The sequence below is a fragment of the Eurosta solidaginis genome, chromosome 3 (assembly GCF_040869045.1).
Source record: "Eurosta solidaginis isolate ZX-2024a chromosome 3, ASM4086904v1, whole genome shotgun sequence".
Taxonomy (NCBI): domain Eukaryota; kingdom Metazoa; phylum Arthropoda; class Insecta; order Diptera; family Tephritidae; genus Eurosta; species Eurosta solidaginis.
Window position 1 is genome coordinate 785902 of NC_090321.1, and position 21015 is coordinate 806916.

The following is a 21015-nucleotide window of genomic DNA, read 5'->3' on the forward strand; positions in this document are numbered from 1 at the left end:
AAAACACCTAATCCACGTTCATAACCAAGTGTACTCACGGTGGAAAAGGTACAAAACAGTCGAAGCGCATAGCTGCTTTAAAACAGCTCGGCTTACTGCAAACAAAGCCATAAGGTTGGCAAGGCAAATTATTTTAAGTGTAAGTTTAGTTCTGCTTTGAATACAAAAGAAAAGTGGAACAAAATCAAACAAATAGGAATTGGAAAGCCCAAAAGTGACTTGTCTCCTGATGTTGACATCAACGAAATAAATAATACTTTTGTAAGACTACCAAACTCAGCCGACAATGTGTGTATTGATAACTACTCCGTGCGTGTTAATGTTGACACTAGCCCTTTTGAGTTTGTTTGTGTCGACAATTGTTATGTTGTCCAAGCCATACTTTCTGTGAAGTCTGACGCAATGAGGTTTAATGGTATATGTTCAAAGTTTTTAAAAGTCATTCTTCCCAAAATCCTTCCCCACATTACTTACTTGGTTAACTCAATTTTGACGACCGGCGTCTTCCCAATATACTGGAAAGCTGCAAAAGTTATTCCAATCCGTAAACAAAATAATGAGTATCGACCAATAGCCATACTCCCTTTCTCTCTAAGGTCGTTGAACGTATTCTACATGGGCAAATCGTATCATAGTTATGTACATGAACACAAGCTCCTGTCAGGCAGTCAGTCCGGTTTCAGGTCAAAGCGAAGCTGTACAACGGTACTATTATCTGTGACAGAAGAAATTCGTGAGCGAGTGGATGAAAGTTACATTGCCTTCTTAACACTTCTTGACCACTCTAAAGCTTTTGATTCTGTAGACCATACTCTGCTCTGTAGGAAGCTGGAAAACTTATTTAACTTCTATGGTCATGCAGTTGCCCTTATAAGATCATATCTTGGCGATAGGACTCAAGCAGTATGTATAGATGGTAAAAAGTTTGACTTCCTACATGTCTTAAGAGGCGTTCCTCAAGGCTCCATCCTGGGTCCTCTGTTATTTGTTCTGTATATCAATGACTTACCCGATGTCCTTAAGTATTGTTATTTTCATATCTACGCTGATGATGTGCAGTTGTATACGTGTTGCTATCGTGATCAAACTAGCTTATGCATAAGCAACTTAAACCACGATTTGAATCAAATATTTTCATAGGCTACTATGAATGGCTCATGTATAAACCCGAATAAGTCAAAATATATTGTTATTCATAGAAGGTCTTTTCCCACTAATGATTTATAGAATACGTAGATACGGCGAAAAACTTAGGTGTACTTTTTAACAAAACATTGACATGGAAAGACCATATTTTTAGAACGGTTGGAAAAGTGTATGGAATGCTTCGTACACAATGGTTAACACAGTATTTCACGCCTTTGCACATAAGACTACTTCTGGCTGAGGCGTACTTAATACCTACGCTACTCTATGGTTTAAATCGTCTACGCAGCGACCTACTTTGCGGGAGATAACCACGAGGTCCCTTCAGAGGGTGTGAAGAAACTGACGGAATATTGCAGACGGGCAAAATTACCGTTAATCATGGGATGCGACGCCAATGCGCACCACGAGGTATGAAACAGCACAGACACCAATTCAAGGGGTGAGTCCGTTCTTGAATTTATTATTAGTAATGACCTAAGTATATACAAAGTTGGGAATTCACCAACCTTCATCACTAGGTCTAGAGAGGAAGTCCTGGATATAACCCTGGGTAACGATCTGGCTGATGAGATAGTCTCTGGATGAAGGGTTTCCTCTGAACCCTCCATTTCGGACCATCTTATTATCCAGTTTGTCATCGGGGCTATACCTCTAGAAGGACCACCAAAGCGAAATCCCATGAACACAAACTGGGATATGTTGAGAAATATAATACAGGAAAATCTTGCTACTATAGAGAGTAGGAGCAGAGGAACAAGTTATATGGAATTAGAGACCAGAGTTAATAACTTCAACAGTGTGATTATTGAAGCGTATAACTCTAGCTGTCGTGAATCAAAGGGCCCAGGGAATAAAACCTCCTGGTGGTCGAGGAAGCTCTCGGAAATGAGGAAAACAGTGCGCAAACTTCTCAACCAAGCGAGACGCACGGGAAACTGGGAGCAGTACACAGCTAATCTAACAATATATAAGAAAGATATTAGGAAAGCTAAAAGAGAGAGCTTCAGGAAATTTTGCGACGGTATAACAGAAGTTCCAGAGGCAGCAAAGCTTCACAAAGCCCTAGCCAAGGACAAAAGGGAGACGCGATTATCGATGAAAATCCCCAATGGGACCTACACAAGGACAGAGGAGGAAAGAGCACATGCCCTGCTTGCAGCGCACTTCCCGGACGCATCCTCGGAAACCTCGCCGGAGGAGGACTCTTCAAAGGACTCTTCAGCGACAGCACAGTTAAGTGGACAGTAAGGTCTTTCCAGAGCTACAAATCTCCGGGAGTGGATGGCATATATCCAGCCTTTCTGCAGCAGGGAGAAGAATTGATCCCACACCTGGCCAGGATTATGAGGGATAGCCTCGCACTGGCATACATCCCAACAGTGTGGAGAAGAGCAAAAGTGGTCTTTATACCTAAGGTGGCAAAAAAGGACTACTCTAATCCAAAGTCCTTTAGGCCTATAAGCCTGACATCCTTTGCTCTGAAAGCAATGGAGAAAGACCACGAGATTAGATCAAAGGCTCTCGATAGAATGCCACTACATCGAGATCAGCATGCATATAGGACAGGCAGGTCGACAGAAACTGCATTGTAACAACTGTCCACAGAAATCCAAAGTGCATTCGAGTGCGGGGAGATAACGCTATGTGCATTTTCGGACATAGAGGGGGCTTTCGACAACACGACACACGAAAGTGTGAATCGGGCACTCGAGAGAAGAGAGATACAACGTCCAATCCGTATGTGGATAAACGCCTTATTGCGTACGAGGATTGCCGAAACCTCAAGTGGGGACGGTACAGTAGAGATCAGAACAACGAAAGGATGTCCACAAGGGGGCGTCCTGTCACTCCTGCTGTGGAACCTGGTAGTAGATGAACTTCTACAGAGGCTCTCAGAAAACGGAATCAGATGTCAGGGGTACGCGGATGATATTATTATCATTGTAAGGGGCAAATTTGAGAGCACCCCTTGCGACATAATGCAAAGGGCATTGAGGTTAACGAAAGAATGGTGTACTGAGGTAGGGCTAAGTATCAACCCTAACAAGACATCTATTGTGCCCTTCACCAGGAAAAGAAACTGGAAGGGAATAGGCAAATCACAACGGATGGATAACAGTTGGAGTACACAACTGAGGTGAAATACTTGGGAGTCACGTTTGACTCTAAGCTCTTATGGAAGAAACACGTCGACAATACCATATCAAAGGCTACAAAGGCAATAATGGTGTGCAGACGTATTGGAGGAAGATCCTGGGGATGCAGCCCAAAGATGGATGTACACTATTATAGTAGCTTCAACGCTTAGTGTGTGTCTGCATTACGGGAGCCATGCGAACATGCCCGACGGCAGCAATAGAGGTGCTGCTTGAGTTAACGCATCTACATATAATAATTGAGTAGGCAGCCAGGAGAACTTTAGTAAACATAGCTAAAGAGGGGTGTGGAAGAGGCAAAGTGATACAGTCACGGAGCATGGCGAAGCTGCAGGAGCAGATTCCAGTTATCCAACTTCCCAGAGATGATACGAGGAAGATAATTAAGTTTGAGAAGCGCTTCAAAATAGAGCTGGGGAACAAATGTACATGGGACACCTCCAGGATTGAAGCGCTTCAGCAGGAACATACTATAATATGGTACACCGATGGCTCGAAGACACCGGAGGTCATAAGAGCGGGGATCTTCGGCCCCCGAACCAAAATATCCGTACCACTCGGAAAATATCCGAGCATCTTCCAAGCCGAAGTTGTCGCCATAAGCCGGTGTGCAGAGATAAATTTACAGCGGGGATATACCAATGAGAAAATCGCTATACTCAGCGACAGTCAAGCTGCACTCAAGGCATTATTTTCAGTTGAGATTAAGTCATCAACAATCCTTGAGTGCGAAGAGAGGTTAAACAATCTAGGAGTTAATAACACCATCCGTCTAGCATGGGTACCTGGACACAGAGGAGTAGATGGTAACGAGCGAGCGGACGAGCTTACCAGGTTGGCAGCGGCCGAACAGCCAATAGGTCCCGAGCCTATGGTCCCAATAGGGTCACATACAATAAGGGAGGAATTTAGATAAAAGGAGGCGTGCCTCAGAGATTAGATACCGCACGCTAACCTCTGAACGCCAATTCTTTGTTACTGTAATACGTCTTTGGAACTCCCTACCTACAAGTCTCCGACTCTTAAAGCGCCAAATACACGACACGAACATTTTCGCGAACATTCCCGTTATGTCATGTTTCTGCGACCTTTTCTGTCGTTTATGATGGTGTTTGCCAGTTCGCGCAAATGTTCGCCAAAAATCAAAATATTTTAATTTTTGGCGAACATTTGCGCGAACTGCTCGTGCGTGTATGGCGAAATAGCTCATAATCGTAGTAATTTCTGAACGGAACAGACGTGCGCGGAAAAGTAAAATGGACAATAAAAAATTTCTGAGTGAATTTATTGAAATGTATAAATCTTTGCCATCATTGTGGCAAGTAAAAAGCAAAGATTATTGTAATAGAATTAAAAAGAATAATGATTATGCGACTTTAATCGAAAAAGTAAAAGAAGTAGATCCTGATGCCACAAAGGATACAGTTATAAAAAAAATAAGAAGTTTGGGGCGCAATTGTTGTCAAAAATTTTAAGTCTTCAAAGCTATTGCCACTAGCTAGAAAGCGCAAAGTTAAAGCAAGGCGGTGATGAGGGGGAATCGCTTCTCTCATTATTGTATCCCGTTTCGTTATGAGTGGCAAAATTTTTTGTAAAAGTTGGTCAAATGTTGCCTTGCTCATACGATCGTAATTTTTAAAATCATTTTGTGACGTGAATTCCAGTTCTTTAATAAGCTCACTTTGTCCAAGAACTGCTCGTTTTTCAAGCCATTCTTTGCACCAAATTCTATTTTTGCGATCTTCTCTCTTTTTTTTACGCTTAATTGCCACAGCGAGCAATATTGCTGCAGCACAATTGTTGTCCGTATTCATCGCTGTCTGAAAGAGAACTAATGTTCGGCCAAAAGTTCGTATGGTGTATGGCCAAAGCTGCAATTAAGCGTAAAAAAAAGAGAGAAGATCGCAAAAAAAGAATTTGATGCAAATAATGGTTTAATGTTCGTATGAGCAAGGCAACATTTGACCAACTTTTACAACAAATTTTGCCATAATCATTATTCTTTTTAATTCTATTACAATAATCTTTGCTTTTTACTTGCCACAATGATGGCAAAGATTTATACATTTCAATAAATTCACTCAGAAATTTTTTATTGTCCATTTTACTTTTCCGCGCACGTCTGTTCCGTTCAGAAATTACTACGATTATGAGCTATTTCGCCATACACGCACGAACAGTTCGCGCAAATGTTCACCAAAAATTAAAATATTTTGATTTTTGGCGAACATTTGCGCGAACTGGCAAACACCACCATACACGACAGAAAAGGTCGCAGAAACATGGCATAACGGGAATGTTCGCGGAAATGTTCGTGTCGTGTATTTGGCGCTTAAGGTTGGTCGAATCAGCTGGTAAAAGGTTACCGATACGGTTACCGATAAAGCACCAATGTCTCCAGCTTTAAGTAAGGCTCTGCACTTCAAAAAAGAGCTAACATCATTTTTAACGACTCTTAAACTGGATCTCAACTTGTTGTTAAAATGTTCATTTCTAAGGTCCTTTCCCTTTCTCTGTGTCTTCTTTCTTTATTTGTTAAATACTATTCTACCTATAATCAGCCAAAGGTTATCATCACTACTGCTGCCTTTTAATATTTATTAATTAATTTTCTTTAGTTTTAAGATTTATATCTAAAAATACATAAGCATTTAACTATTATCTGTTATATTTAATTTAATTTGATTAATTTAATTAATTATTATAAATGTTAAATTTGTATAGCTCATGCTATTCATGACTAGCGTTGTTAAATAATGTAAAAATTGTTGTGCTGGGAACAAATTTTCAAGTAAGTAAAAAATAAAACGTAAAAGAAAAAAAATTTTATTCAAAAATGTTTTTTTTTTTTATAAATAATTTCAATTATTTCATATTCATATTCATATTCATATTTATTTATTTAAGTCTATGATTACAAAAATCTTACAGACTAGATTCCATATGGATATATGTGTACATATGTATATGGATAGTACTAAACTATTCAGCTTAAAACAGAAAATAACATATTTTTAAAGCAAGTTCGAGATATAGAAAAGTCATGCAATAATAATAATAATGGAATTAATAGAGTTGATTACACTTACTTTTCAATAGTAAACACATTATGTTGGCGTAAGTTACGTGGTGGCACCGTTTTGACAATAGCGGTGGCAATCAACGGTGATGAACTAGTTTCTACCGTCATGACGGCCGTAATATTTTATGCCCTGCCACTATATTACGTTACGGTGAACTTCGCCATCTTCTTAGTTTCCACATAATTACTTTTACACTACAAAATTTTTGACAACATACTGTACAGCCATGTAACGGCCGCTATATTCCGAGGAAACCAAGCTTTTATTGTACTGATATTCTTGTTGCAATAAATGAAAAGGAAATTCGATTGGCCCAAAAGCACGTTTACACATGCCCTAACCTACAATAAATAGTCAATAGATAATCTACGCGTTTACATATATTCCATCCCTAGGAACTAGACTATTTTCTGTCAAATTTTCAAATTATATTAAACTATGTCTAACACCAACGTCCATATTTTGACAATCTGAACATAAGTATTTCTGCTTTCCAATAAAGCGTACTCCAGACACGGATAGAGTTTTAACATGCAAATGCAACAACTTTTGCCATCATACGGTGGCAAAATCCTGAGCCAGATAAATAATTTTGCATGTAAATGCAACAACAACGATTTGAGCCAGATAAATCCTGATAGAAGTCTGGTTCAAGTTGTGAGCCAGATAATTTGTTAATTACTTCTTTTTAGTTTGGTAACGCTGACCTTAGTAAACCTACTTTTTCAAAAATTGATGTCGCTGCTTAGCCTTTCGCCGTATGAGTTAAATGAAAAACAGCGGCGGCATGTGCCTTTCACATTTCACGTGTGCGAAAGCTGTAAAACTCACTGGAAGACGGCAAATGTGATCCATCTGGAATGCGAGAAATGTTGTTGCTGAAGAGATGAGCCAACCATATAGTTGAACCATGGCTCTGAGCGAATTCTGGGTTTTTGACAGTTTTCGGGATTTAGCCACAAAAGTACGGGAAAATCCTACTTGAAAAGAAATAAGGCGTTGGCAACATTGTGAATAAAACGTTGGCAACGCGAAGAAGCATGATTATTTGCATGATTTTGGGAAGGAAACGCTGTGGTTTGTGTAGTAGTCTTTTATTTTAGTTTTTAAGTTCAAAAATTATTAATGCCGGTGTCGTAAATAAATATTAAGACACATAATAAACAAAGGTAGGTTAATCTAAAATATCCATCTCATTTAATCTAATACAGTTGTAAATTCGCAGGCATTTTTGAGCAGTGGTTGACAGAGTAAAAAGTAAACGTTTTTGAATACTAGGCGCCTACAAATGCGAACAGAAGATCGCGTCTAATTTAAGTCCACAAATATATTGCGGCATACATTGCATATCATATTACATACAGCTGCTTTACCGAAAACAAAAGAATGGGACGCAGTCCATCTCCAACTCATCGTCGACGTGAAAAAGAACGTACAGAAAGAAAAAAGCGACGTGAACGTCGTTCCAGAGAACGTGAACGCATGAGAGAACGTGAAACGGGTGCTGGTACTAGCAGTAGTCGGTCATTGCGTAGACGTTCCCAAGATAGAGGAGGTGTTGCTGGTGAACAGGACCGTGATCATAGCCATACCGGTGAAAGAGATAGATCAAGCAGACGCCGCACTAGGTGAATAGTAAAGAGTATCGTATCTATGAATCCATGGCAAAAACCACACGAGACTAAGTATAATCATTTATTAACCATATATACATTTGAAAATATATACACGGCTACCCAAATCGATAGTTGATGCCATGTTGCGTTTTTTCCGGTCTCTATGAAGTACGACTTTTGTGGTTATATTATTGAAATCACTACATAATCTTTCCGTTTCGATGAATCGTGATCCAGATACGGATATAGACCTAATATGCAAATGCACCAACAAATTGATTCATATGGACGACATTGTTGTTGCATTTGCATGTTAAATCTCTATCGCAAATATGTAGATTTGCAAGAATTCATTCCCAAAACTCAAACGTTCAACATGTTGAACCTCCAAAAGATGAGTATACATAAAACATTTTTGGCTTTAAACTATATAACTAAATTTGGGGGTATTTTATTATTTCTGTTTGTTTGAAAAGTGCAACCCTGTATTGTAAAGTTTCCCTCTTTATTTTGATTTTATGCCGGCATTTTAATTAAATTTTGACAATGGGGTGGGATCAAAATAAAATCCGTGCAAAATCCCTTCGTACACAACTTTTTTTCAGTGTACACCAACATTACCACAACCACATGCAAATTTCCAACTTCAACTGCAAATATCTCCGAACAGAGATGCAATTTTTTCCTTTCTGCCTTGGGATTATTGTCAATACGGGTCTTTTGACACCTCTGCCGGTTTTACGCGAATAACTTTTAAACGGTTAAAAAATATAATTTCCGCATTTCGATTCTGAAACTGATGAAAATACGTGTGTTGGGTACTACTTTCGACAAGTTCCACTCGAATTTCAGGTGCGAAACTTATGTTGCAATGTTACCAAATTTCGGAACTTTTTTTCATAAACTAAGAGTTTCCTAGAGTTCCGGATGATGTGGGTTTTAGAACCCCTCAACCCCCAAGGGAAAGTCGTGGTTAACTATTCTAAATATTCCCCCAGAATTGCCAGGCAGATGAATAAACGCATTGGGCACTTGCAGCGATTACAGTCTTAAGTTTTCTGAACTCACCGCTGAGTATTTTTGATCCACTCAACGGTTGAAATTTTAAGTTAAATTACTGAGCATACATTTTTTCGCTACATTCGCTCAACGTGTTTATTCGGTTATCAGTTCTTTGACATTTCACTGAAAGTATTGAGTATCTTTGATCTCGCCCAACAGTTTGAATTTTGTGTCAAATTACTAAGCAAAAACGTGTTTACTCGGCTCTTTGGCAGTCCTTTTGAAGTGTTATAAAAACAATTTTTTATCAAAATATTAAGAAAACTTTAATTGATAAGTTGCAAACATGTTTCCGTCAGCTGACTGGTAGAAATTGTGTTTTATGAACGCCCTGCTAGACAGACCTGACGGAAACTCCAACACATTAACAGAGTTTTTGAATCACTAATACACTCGCATAAATGTTTGCTTTTATTCCTATGGAAAATCTTGGTATATATCAGGGATGCACCTTAACGTTAAGCTAATCGTTTATCAAAAAATTTCCACCGTTTCCCTTGAAACACTTCGAAATATTATCGATAAAGAAATTATCAAGATAAATTGTATCTCGTTTTTAACCGAAACGAAAAGCTTTCGTTAACGTTAAAAACGTTAACGAAAACGTGATACTTTATGTTTGAATTGTGCTGGCAATGCTATAGCCATGGTGAAGCCGTAAGGTGGCAACAACGAGCGCACATACACACACAAACTCTATGTAATTTGTTTGTGTAATTCGTTGGTGGTAATGTCAAAAATACTCTGAGAAATGTTCGTACTGTCAAAATTCATGAGAAAAGTTGCAATCAGCTTGGATAATGCTTTCACCTTTAATGACTCCGCCATCAATCAGCTTTGCCAGCATAGTTTGAAATTAATAATCAACATAAACGATTTGATTTCGTTTTGATATGGCAGAAAACGAAACGAAATCATTTCGTTAATTTGACGATCTTAACGTTAATAAACGAAACGAAATGACTTCGTTTCGTTTATTAACGTTGATTATCGTAACGAAATGATATCGTTTCGTTGGTTAAGCATGCCTGGTATATATGCCGCGGCGAGTTCAGCCCATAGTGTACCTATACAAGTGTGTCAGCTAAGCGATAAACGTCAAAACTACAAACAGCCTCGCTCACCTGATGCAAATCTCAGGTCTAGAGTTGCATTTTTGGTACGCAAGAGTACTTCAAGCTGAGTTGCATTTGAGAGTTTAATAAAACTTTGTAGTATTTACAGATGAAATAGTTCCATATATTTCCGCGGAAATAAGAATACTTGAAGATTTGTAGCCTGCAACAATGCGGAAACATACGGAAAGCAAAATTTATTTAAATTAGAGTCAAAATATAAAGCGCCACACGTGTAACATGGAAAAATTTCACTTTTAAGGCTGTTTACACAAATGCATAAGGGCAAAATTATATAAACGCTTTGGTCGCTTCAAAGCAAAGATAACGTACGGCGTTTCATTGTTTTTCGTCTTGCGTTGTCGAAGCGTAGGCACGCAACCAAAGCATTTATGTATGAGTGCCCAGAAACCTACATACCAAATTTCGTCAAGATACCTCAAAATTTACTCAAGTTATCGTGTTAACGGACGGACGGACGGACATGGCTCAATCAAATTTTTTTCGATACTGATGATTTTGATATATGGAAGTCTATATCTATCTCGATTCCTTTATACCTGTACAACCAACCGTCATCCAATCAAAGTTAATATACTCTATGAGCTCTGCTCAACTGAGTATAAAAAAAACTAACGAAATACAAGAAAAATACAACGTAGTCCATTAAAAACAAACAAGCCAGTTTGTATTTCGATAGGGTTTTTTGACATTAGGATGTTTTTATCTATTTTTTCTGACAAATGAAAATTTTGTTTTTAGTTTCAAAATTTCGTACATAAAAATATAACTAAATTCAAAGTGTAAATTGTGTGTGCAAATGAGTTTTCAATAAGTGTACATTTTTCAGTTTTTCATAGTTAAGGAATTGACCTCCATAATCTTGTGTTACACAAATATAATGAACTTGGGTACAGAAATTCAAATTAATAAGTTTTTCACAATAATTTGAAAAACTCTACGGTTTCTCTGCTTTTTACACTTAAAGGAGTAACCCTCCATAATAAATTAAACTTTTAATGAAAATCAATAACCCTGAACTGAACACTTTTCGCCATGATATAAAATTAAAATGCTGTGGAACAGGAGCAACACTTTTGTGACTACATAAACCCTGTTTCAATCTTTTACGTCTCTGCACAGAACCCTAATTGACCGTTTTCAACCGAAACAACAATGGCAACCCAGATTTTCCCGTTATGCTCACTTAAGCGAGTGCCTGTCAGAAAGAAGTCAACACACTTGTACCTGTACACTATGGTTCAGCCAACCGCCAAATGAACAAATACTTCAATTTTAACGGAGAGGCTGGCCATTTTATACGACTGTATGACTCAACAACTGTCGGGTGTCAAACGAAACATTTTGGACCCAGGATTATTCGAAGTCGGAGATGAAAAATTTTATTTCTGTCGATATTTGTGAAAGGGGCAAACAATTTTCATGTGGCTGTTAAGTTTTTTGTTCGGAAATAATTGATTCACAAACATGTCTTGGATCCGATTCGCGATACTGGGTCAAAAACGTGTCGTTTGACGTCCGACGTTTTTTTACCTGTTTTTTTAGTCTCGCAGTCTTATAGAATGGCCAACCTCTTCGTTAAAATTTAAAAATTATTTCACTTGGCGATTGGCTGAACTCGCCGTTCATAAAATACAATTTCTGTCAGTGTCATCTTTGCTGTGAGTCAACTGATATTTTTTAGGGAGAACTTTACAGTGTAGCTCTGCAGGTTAGCCACTAATTATGAAAGTGTTTTTGTCGTTATACCAGGGGTCGCCTTGGGGCAGTCCCGCCTATACACATTATGTGCCCTTTTAGTATTGACATAGATGTGTAGACTTTGGATGTACACTTTTTCTCAACATGCCTTGAGAAATATCCACTGTAGGGGCATGATAATAGGGCCATACTAGAACAACAAGATTTTTCGTGTATTTGTTTTTTTTGTCTAGGGGTCAAGCTGCCAGAAAGATAAGTCACTAACCAAAGTATGAGTCATTATCCACTATTTTTCAATAAAATTGCATGTTTTACTGTATTCTCAATCGGTATGAATACACATAAATCGCGCTAAGGCATATTATTATTCTCTCAGATGACCATTACGTTTTCATCCTAAAGGAAATTTCCAACCCAAAAAACCACAATTTCGCCGAATTAATGGTGACTTATAACCATAAAGCCATAACCAGATAAATCAGCTGATCGAACCTACCTTATGGAAAGGAATGTAATCGATTAATGGTGCCATACCATAACGCTAACGCCATAGCCAATCAATTGGTTTTTGGTTTCTCGCCATATCCATAACCTAAAAATATTTCAGTTGGTGAATTTAATAGGGGGACTCATGTAACCGTATAAATGCCTTATAAAGTGTGTAAACGTATAAATTTATCTAGTTTACGCACGAGCTGTCAAATTTTGTATGAAAAATCATTTACACAATAGGGGGACTCATGTAACCGTATAAATGCCTTATAAAGTGTGTAAACGTATAAATTTATCTAGTTTACGCACGAGCTGTCAAATTTTGTATGAAAAATCATTTACACAATTTGTATAAATTTACGCGCACATTTCATTGTGTAAACGCGGTAAACTCAAAGGAATGCAACCTTGCAGACATTACAGACGGCATTTTCATCAAAAATCTCCAACATCAGCAAGTAAAGGCGTTTTAGTTTTGATTTTTCACTTAGTCTTGGCTTTTTTTAATTTGTATAACAATCAAAAAATGTTGTTCGGCAATAATACAGCTGATAAACAATCAAGTTTATCAAGAGTATTACTAGGTGCGTTCATATAACAGCGTGTGTAAATGGATATAATTTTATACCTTATAAGTTTATATGCTATCATGAGTCCCCCTAATTTGTATAAATTTACGCGCACATTTCATTGTGTAAACGCGGTAAACTCAAAGGAATGCAACCTTGCAGACATTACAGACGGCATTTTCATCAAAAATCTCCAACATCAACAAGTAAAGGCGTTTTAATTTTGATTTTTCACTTAATCTTGGTATTTTTTAATTTGGATAACAATCAAAAAAATTTTTTTGGAAATAATACAGCTGAAAAACAATCAAGTTTATCAAGAGTATTACTAGGTGCGTTCATATAACCGCGTGTGTAAATGGATGTAATTTTACACCTTATAAGTTTATATGCTATCATGAGTCCCCCTAATAACTTTTTTTTTAGATTTTCTTCATTGTTTTGGATACGTTATGACTAAGATACTTATTTTTTGTGGAATATGTTTGTAATTTTTTGCGCTTTCATCATTTTTATGAAATTTTCACGATTTTTAGGTTAAGGCACCATTAATCGATCACATTGAGATGGTTATGGATATGTGTATGGTTACGACTATGGCGTTAGGGTTAAGGAAGTTTAATTTGGCTTTTAAACAGTAACGGTATGGGAACGCTTCTGGCAAAACAACAAACATTATGAAACTTTAAAAATCCCCAAATACGTGAACAAATTTTGAGTGGAAATACCTTCTTTTTAGTATCATGGTTAGCACAACGGGAAAATCTGGGTGCCATCGTTATTTCGGTTGAAAACGGTCAATTGTGGTTCTGTGAAGGGACGTAAAAGATTGAAGCAGTGTTTATGTAGTCACAAAAGTGTTTCTCGTGTTACACAGCATTTTAATTTTTTTTCATGTCGAAAATTGTTCAGTTCAGAGATTGATTTTCATTGAAAATTTAATTTATTATATGAGGTTACTCCTCTAAGTGTAAAAAGCATAGAAAACGTAGAGTTTTTCGAATTATTGTGAAGGACTTTTTAAACAGAACAACAAAGTATATCGGTAAAATATTTTCTTTGATTTCTGAATTTCTGTACCCAAGTTCATTTTATTTGTGTAACACAATAATCTGGTCAGAGCATTTTTAAATGAAAAAAATAATGGTACACGTGCGGCGCTTTATATTTTGTTAAGTTTCTCTAGACTTTTTTACTCTAATTTAAATAAATTTTGCTTTCCGTGTGTTTCCGCATTGTTGGAGGCTAAAAGTCTTGTATTATTTATATATCCGTGGAAATATACGCAACTATTTTATCTGTAAATAGTACAAAGTTTTATTAAACTATCAAATGCAACTCAGCTTAAAGTAGTCTTATGTACCAAAAATGCAACTCTAGACTTGAGGTTTGCATCACACCTACCTTATGGAAATCAATGTAACCGAGTTAGCGTTATGGTCCCTGCAAAAAACGCTCTCGTCATTCCACGTCATTTGACTAGTCATTTTACAGTCATAGGTTATATTCATAGTCACATTTGCATGGGAGTGAGTAAGTTTTATGACCAACTTTTTTTGTAGGGGTATGGCACCATTAATCGATTACATTGACTTCCATAAGGTAGCGTTATGGTATGGCACCATTAATCGATTACATTGATTTCCATAAGGTAGGTTCGATCAGCTGTTTTATCTAGTTATGGCTTTATGGTTATGTCACCATTAATTCGCCCTTTAGTTGGTGACCATTACCACGTGAAAAATATCAAACGAAACGAAACAATATATGCCAATTCCATAGACGAGTATACATATCCTTTGATTTCATCACGAAATTTAATTACTCGTTAAATAAAATTGCTTTGTTGAAAGTGTGCCAGACCCAGTACCGTACAGCGGAAAATAGAATCCAGTGATTAATTAATTAAAAAGAAAAAAGTACGCAATATGGCATTACGCGTACAATTTGAGAACAACGATGATATCGGTGTTTTCAGCAAATTAACAAATGCCTACTGTTTAGTAGCAATTGGTGGCTCCGAGGCATTCTACAGTGTTTACGAATCGGAATTGGCTGATACAATACCAGTTGTACATGCCAGCATTGGCGGTTGCCGCATCATTGGCCGTCTCACAGTGGGCAATCGGAATGGATTGCTTGTACCACATTCCACCACCGATGTTGAATTACAGCATTTGCGGAACACATTACCGGATGAAGTAAAAATTCAACGCGTCGAAGAACGTCTTTCGGCTTTGGGAAATGTGGTCGCCTGCAATGATTATGTAGCTTTAGTACATCCCGATTTAGATAAGGAAACAGAGGAAATCATAGGTGATGTGCTGAAGGTGGAGGTATATAGGCAAACTATAGCCGAAAATCCATTAGTGGGCTCATATGCAATACTAAGTAATCAGGGTGGTATGGTACATCCGAAAACCAGTATACAAGATCAAAATGAATTATCATCGCTGCTGCAAGTGCCATTAGTAGCTGGTACAGTGAATCGTGGTAGTGATGTGTTAGCGGCAGGTATGGTAGTAAACGACTGGATCTCATTTGTTGGCATGAGTTCAACGGCCACAGAGATGTCAGTAATTGAGAGCGTATTCAAATTGAATCATGCCGAACCAACCACCGTCACAACAAAGTTGCGTGCTGCACTTATTGAAGAGATGTCTTAAGAGGTATTCTATATACAAGCGCTTATTTTCTGTGGAGCTAACTCATCGAAATTAGAATGATATGTAAAAGAGTTTTGTAATAAAAATAAATGTAACATAATTAATTTAATATTAGTACTTTCTACATATCGCACACGTACATCAATAGTGAACTAACTCAAAAATTTTAAATTTCGAAGTTATGATACCTCCGGGCTTCCCAATTCAATACCTATCAACCTTTATATTCGATTTACTAATACCTCCACTTCATAGGCGTATATGGAGGAGGCAGTCATTTTCCTGCGTGCTCTGAACATTACGAGTTTTTGAGTTGATCGCTGTTTTAATCGACGCGTGCGATATATATGCTTTTTATAATGTATATGCTGTGGCCTTATCGCTTCAAGGCTTGGGTGAAGCTACCGAGTTTAAGCTTTTCAATACAGAAGTGAGCTAAGGATGAGCTCTTTGAACAAACACGCTCGCAATACGGAGGGAGCATTTGGTAACGTTTCACAAGCCCGACTATTTAAGAATTTTGAAGCGGACGCTTTTTTTCTGTCGAGAGAAATTAGCAAAACATATGTGCAAAGTTTGTTCCCAGCTGGTTTGGGGGTTAGAATATTCCCGCGGAAGGTAGGTCTATCGTAAAGGCGATTAAAATACCAGATTCAAGGGGTTGTGTAGCGCAGCCCTTTCAGGTTTCCAGCGCAATATATAGCTTCTCCAAACCCAATTGTCAATCTCACCTATCGGTTGCGAATCCTGTTTCATTAACAGCCGAAGCTATGGCGCCCCAACTCCTCATGGATCTAGGGGGTGGGAGAGCGGGATTCCCTAGAAGGTTGTTTCCGTTGTTGTAGCGATAAGGTTGCTCCCCGAAGGCGTTGGGGAGTGTTATCAATGTAATGGTCCTTTGCCGAATACAGATCCGGTACGCTCCGGTACCACAGCACCATTAAGGTGCTAGCCCGACCATTTCGGGGACGATTTATGTGGCCACATTAAACCTTCAGGCCATTCCCTCCCTCCCCACCATGAGGAGATTGGGGTCGCCAGAGCCTCGTCTGTTAGTGAAACAGGATTCGCCGCGGATAGGTGAGGTTGACAATTGGGTTTGGAGAAGCTATATATTGCGATGGCAACCTGAAGGGTTGCGCTACACAGCCCCTTGAATCTGGTATTTTAGTCGCCTCTTACGACAGGCATACCTACCGCGGGAATATTCTGACCCCCTAACCCGCTGGGGTTGTTTTTGTTGTTGTTGTTGGTATTGTTGTTGTTGTAGCAGTGCTTCGCCCTACCTAATAGGTGTATTATAAACGCGAGACCGCCTCCATTTCCGCTCTCGCGATCTTTTCTGTGGACATTATACCCAGAGCAGGACTGCAATGCAGATCGTGCTGTGAGTTTAGTCTCTTGAATCGCAGCAATGCGGATGTTGTGCCGCTTCATGAAATTGACTATCTCCGTAATCTTCCCAGTTAGTCCATTACAGTTTAACTGCAGAATTCTGAAGTGCATGAGGGGAGACGTCGCCACTCTGGGGGTAAGTGACGGGTGACTACGCCTGGGTTCAGGAAGGCCAGGACGCAATTGCTGTTGTGGCCCTGGGACTGGGCGTCCTTGGGCAAGCATTGGGGTACCCAGATGATTTGGGTTTGCGACCTGGCAACATGGCGCGATGAAACCCGCCGAGGGGTTGCCGTCGCGGAGACCAGAACATCTAGGAAAGTGGCACCACCCGAGGCAGGAGCTGCATTGGGCGGATGTCGCAAACATATATATTCTGTGCTGGCAAACGGTGCAAACGGAGGTAGGGACTAAGAGTCTGTTTCCCTGACCTACACGATTGCTGCCGGAAAAGAGGGGGGGAGAAGACGGGGGCAGGGGCTGTTGCTCAGCATTGCTTCCGACTCTACTACGAAGATTGTAGTTATGAGTGGTAGCAGCTGTTTGAGTTGTTGGCGCCGTAAGGCGCGAGCAGCAGCGGGTACTTGTTGTGGCTTGCTGAGCAGCGGGGCTGCTGGAAGGTAATGGGGGGGGCGCTTAGACGTAGACTACGGGACGCCCTTGGGCGTGAACAGCAAGGAGCCACAAAAAATTTATAAAAGTTACGTGGACGTCGGGTTTTGGAATCAAGCCCAGAACAACCTGTCCGATGCAACCATCCCTTACACGAGACACACTGAACAGAGTATGACCGTCCTAAAAAGATTCTTTTCCGGCAGATGCAGCAAAACCATTTCTCAGGACCGAGGTCAGGAGACGGACCCGGATTGGATTCGATACCTTCCCGGTCTCGCGTTTATAATACACCACTCTGTGCAATATCACATATTTGATCCTGGCATCGACCGCAGGGACAACGTCTTAGAACGTCAAGGCCTATCTGTCCGGTCAGGCGATGCAAACCTAGAAATCATCAACATCTACATCCCCCCTGCCACCTGTTGCCCCGGTGGATACCACCCTAATATTAGAGCCTTACTCACTGGAAACAATCGCATTATTTTAGGCGACTTCAATGCCCATCATGATCTATGGCATTCAAATTTGCGGGCGGACAGTAGGGGCGAGATGTTGGCGGATCAAATAGAAGAAACGACGTTCTGCACAATAAACGGAGACGCCCCCACACGTATGGTAGGAAGCTGTCACAGTTCGCCAGATATCTCAATCGTGAGCGCAGAACTCGTAAACTGCGTCAACTGGCAGCCGATGGTATCATTGGCATCCGACCACCTGCCTATACTTGTTTCGCTCGAGCGTACCGCCGACTTCATCGTCACCGAAAAACGCACTTTCATAAACTTTAAAAAAGGAAAGTGGGGAGAATATAAATCCTTTACAGACAACCTCTTTGCTGCCCTCCCTATCCCGACTGATGCCCGCCAAGGGGAGCGTGCCTTTCGCAAGGTCATTGAATCCGCCTCGGCACGTTTCATTCCCGCCGGGAGAATTCCCGAAATCCGGCCCCACTTCCCGGCGGAGGCCGCAAACTTAGCGAGTGAACGGGACCTTATAAGGCAGCTTGATCCAGGCGACCCCCAAATAAGGGATATAAACCAACGCATCAGATTGCTTGTGGATGAACACAAGCGGGCGAAATGGGAGGAGCACCTAAGAGGTTGTAACCTCTCTACCGGTGTGGGTAAACTTTGGTCCACCGTAAAGTCCCTATCGAATCCGACTAAGCACAAAGACAAAGTTTCCATCGCCTTTGGCGACAAAGTGCTGTCGGATGCGAAAAAATGCGCGAGCGCTTTCTGCCGACAATATATAATGCATTCCACGGTCGACAAAGTTAGACGGAGGGCCAACAGACACGCACATAAACACAAATTCAGCGCGTCACCAATCACCATCACCGCTAAAGAGGTTGAGGACGCCATTGGTCGCGCTAAACCATCCAAAGCAGTGGGCCCAGACGGCATAGCCATGCCGATGCTTAAAAGCCTAGGGAAAGAGGGTTTCAAATATTTAGCGCAGGTCTTCAACCTGTCTCTTTCCACCTTTGTCATACCCGAGAAATGGAGAATGGCCAAGGTGGTCCCGCTACTAAAGCCTGGTAAACCAGCTAACATAGGAGAGTCGTATCGTCCGATATCTCTCCTATCGCCAGTAGCAAAGACGCTCGAAGCCATTTTGCTCCCTTATTTCCAAGCAAATTTGCAACTAGCCTCCCATCAGCATGGCTTCAGAAAACTCCATAGCACTACCTCCGCGCTAAATGCCATTAGTACCCAGATAAATTGCGGTTTAAATCAAAACCCCCACCATAGAACAGTACTCGTAGCGCTAGACCTATCAAAAGCTTTTGATACGGTCAACCACGGCTCGTTACTGCAAGACCTGGAAGGGTCTACCCTTCCCCCATGTCTTAAAAGGTGGACCGCAAATTATCTGGGTGGTCGGCAGGCATCGGTGCTATTTAGAAACGAAACATCAAAGCCAAGGAGAATTAAACAAGGGGTGCCACAGGGTGGTGTCCTATCCCCACTTTTGTTTAATTTCTACATATCTAAACTACCTTCACCACCGGAAGGAGTCACAATCGTTTCCTACGCCGATGACTGCACAGTAATGGCCACAGGCCCAGGCCCACAGATCGATGAGCTATGCAATAAAATAAACGGCTACCTCCCTGATCTCTCCAGTTTTTTCGCCTCGCGAAACCTGGCATTATCACCGACTAAATCTTCCGCGACCTTATTTACAACATGGACGTCCCAAATGTCGACCATTTTGAACATCCACGTCGATGGCTCTACGCTACCGACTGTCCTACACCCCAAAATCTTGGGTGTGACGTTTGATCAGGATCTACATTTTGGTGAGCACGCAGCCGCAATTGTTCCGAGAATTCAGAGCCGTAACAAAATCCTCAAATCCCTTGCTGGCAGTACCTGGGGAAAAGATAAAGAAACGCTCATGACTACATACAAAGCAATTAGCCAGCCGATTACGTGCTACGCGTCACCCATATGGTCGCCAAGCCTAAAAATTACCCACTGGAAGAAGCTACAGGCCTGCCAAAATACTGCTCTCAGAATTGCAACGGGCTGTCTTCTTATGTCCCCAGAACACCATCTACATAATGAGGCGAGAATACTCCCCATCAGGGAAAGAAACGAGATGCTGACCAAACAGTTCCTGTTGAATACCCAGAAACCTGGGCATCCCAACAGACATCTGATTGACGAGCCAGCACCGCCTAGGGGCTTAAGGAGTCATCTCCGTAAGCATTTTGAGGAAATACGGCATCTGAGAACACAGCCGTATGAAGCGAAAAAACACAAGCAGGTCCTTGGTGTACTCCACATACAGGCGTCGGACCTTTATGCCGGGAATTGCCCGGTGAACCCAGTACTCAAAGTAAAGTATCCAAAACTTGCGGAAGAGGAACGCATACTCCCCAGGGAAACGCGTGTCACTCTGGCTCAACTTCGTTCTGGATACTGTAACAGGTTAAACTCTTACATATCCAGAATCAACCCCGACATACAAAATGTATGCCCCGCTTGCAATGTGTCCCCACATGACACCAACCATCTCTTTAATTGTAATGTGGAACCAACGCCTCTAACACCCCTTTCCCTATGGTCCACCCCTGTTGAAACAGCAAGTTTCCTTGGACTCCCGTTAGAGGATATTGATGACAGTTTGTGATCGGTCGCGTCTGTTAGGTGGGGCGAAGCACTGCTACAACAACAACAACAACAACAACCTAATAGGTGCGACCGATCACAAATTGGCATCCTCAATATCCTCTAACGGGAGTCCAAGGAAACTTGCCGTTTCAACAGGGGTGGACCATAAGGAAAGGGGTGTTAGAGGCGTTGGTTCCACATTACAATTAAAGAGATGGTTGGTGTCATGTGGGGACACATTGCAAGCGGG

General features: G+C 40.5%; 2 protein-coding genes across 2 annotated transcripts in view; both read left to right on the forward strand.

Moving 5' to 3' along the window:
• Positions 1–7423: 7423 nt before the first annotated feature.
• The window catches only part of ytr (U4/U6.U5 small nuclear ribonucleoprotein 27 kDa protein yantar), a 70989-nt gene continuing 57397 nt past the window's right edge, over positions 7424–21015 (forward strand). The window contains exons 1-2 of the mRNA XM_067770220.1: positions 7424–7557; positions 7614–8016. Coding sequence (XP_067626321.1) covers positions 7775–8016 — 242 coding nt within the window. The 5' untranslated portion in view covers positions 7424–7557; positions 7614–7774. The remainder of the gene's footprint in view (positions 7558–7613; positions 8017–21015) is intronic.
• On the forward strand, positions 14693–15741 carry eIF6 (eukaryotic translation initiation factor 6). The gene has a single exon (XM_067777257.1). It carries the CDS (start codon positions 14893–14895, stop codon positions 15628–15630), a length of 738 nt encoding a protein of 245 aa, XP_067633358.1. The 5' UTR covers positions 14693–14892; the 3' UTR covers positions 15631–15741.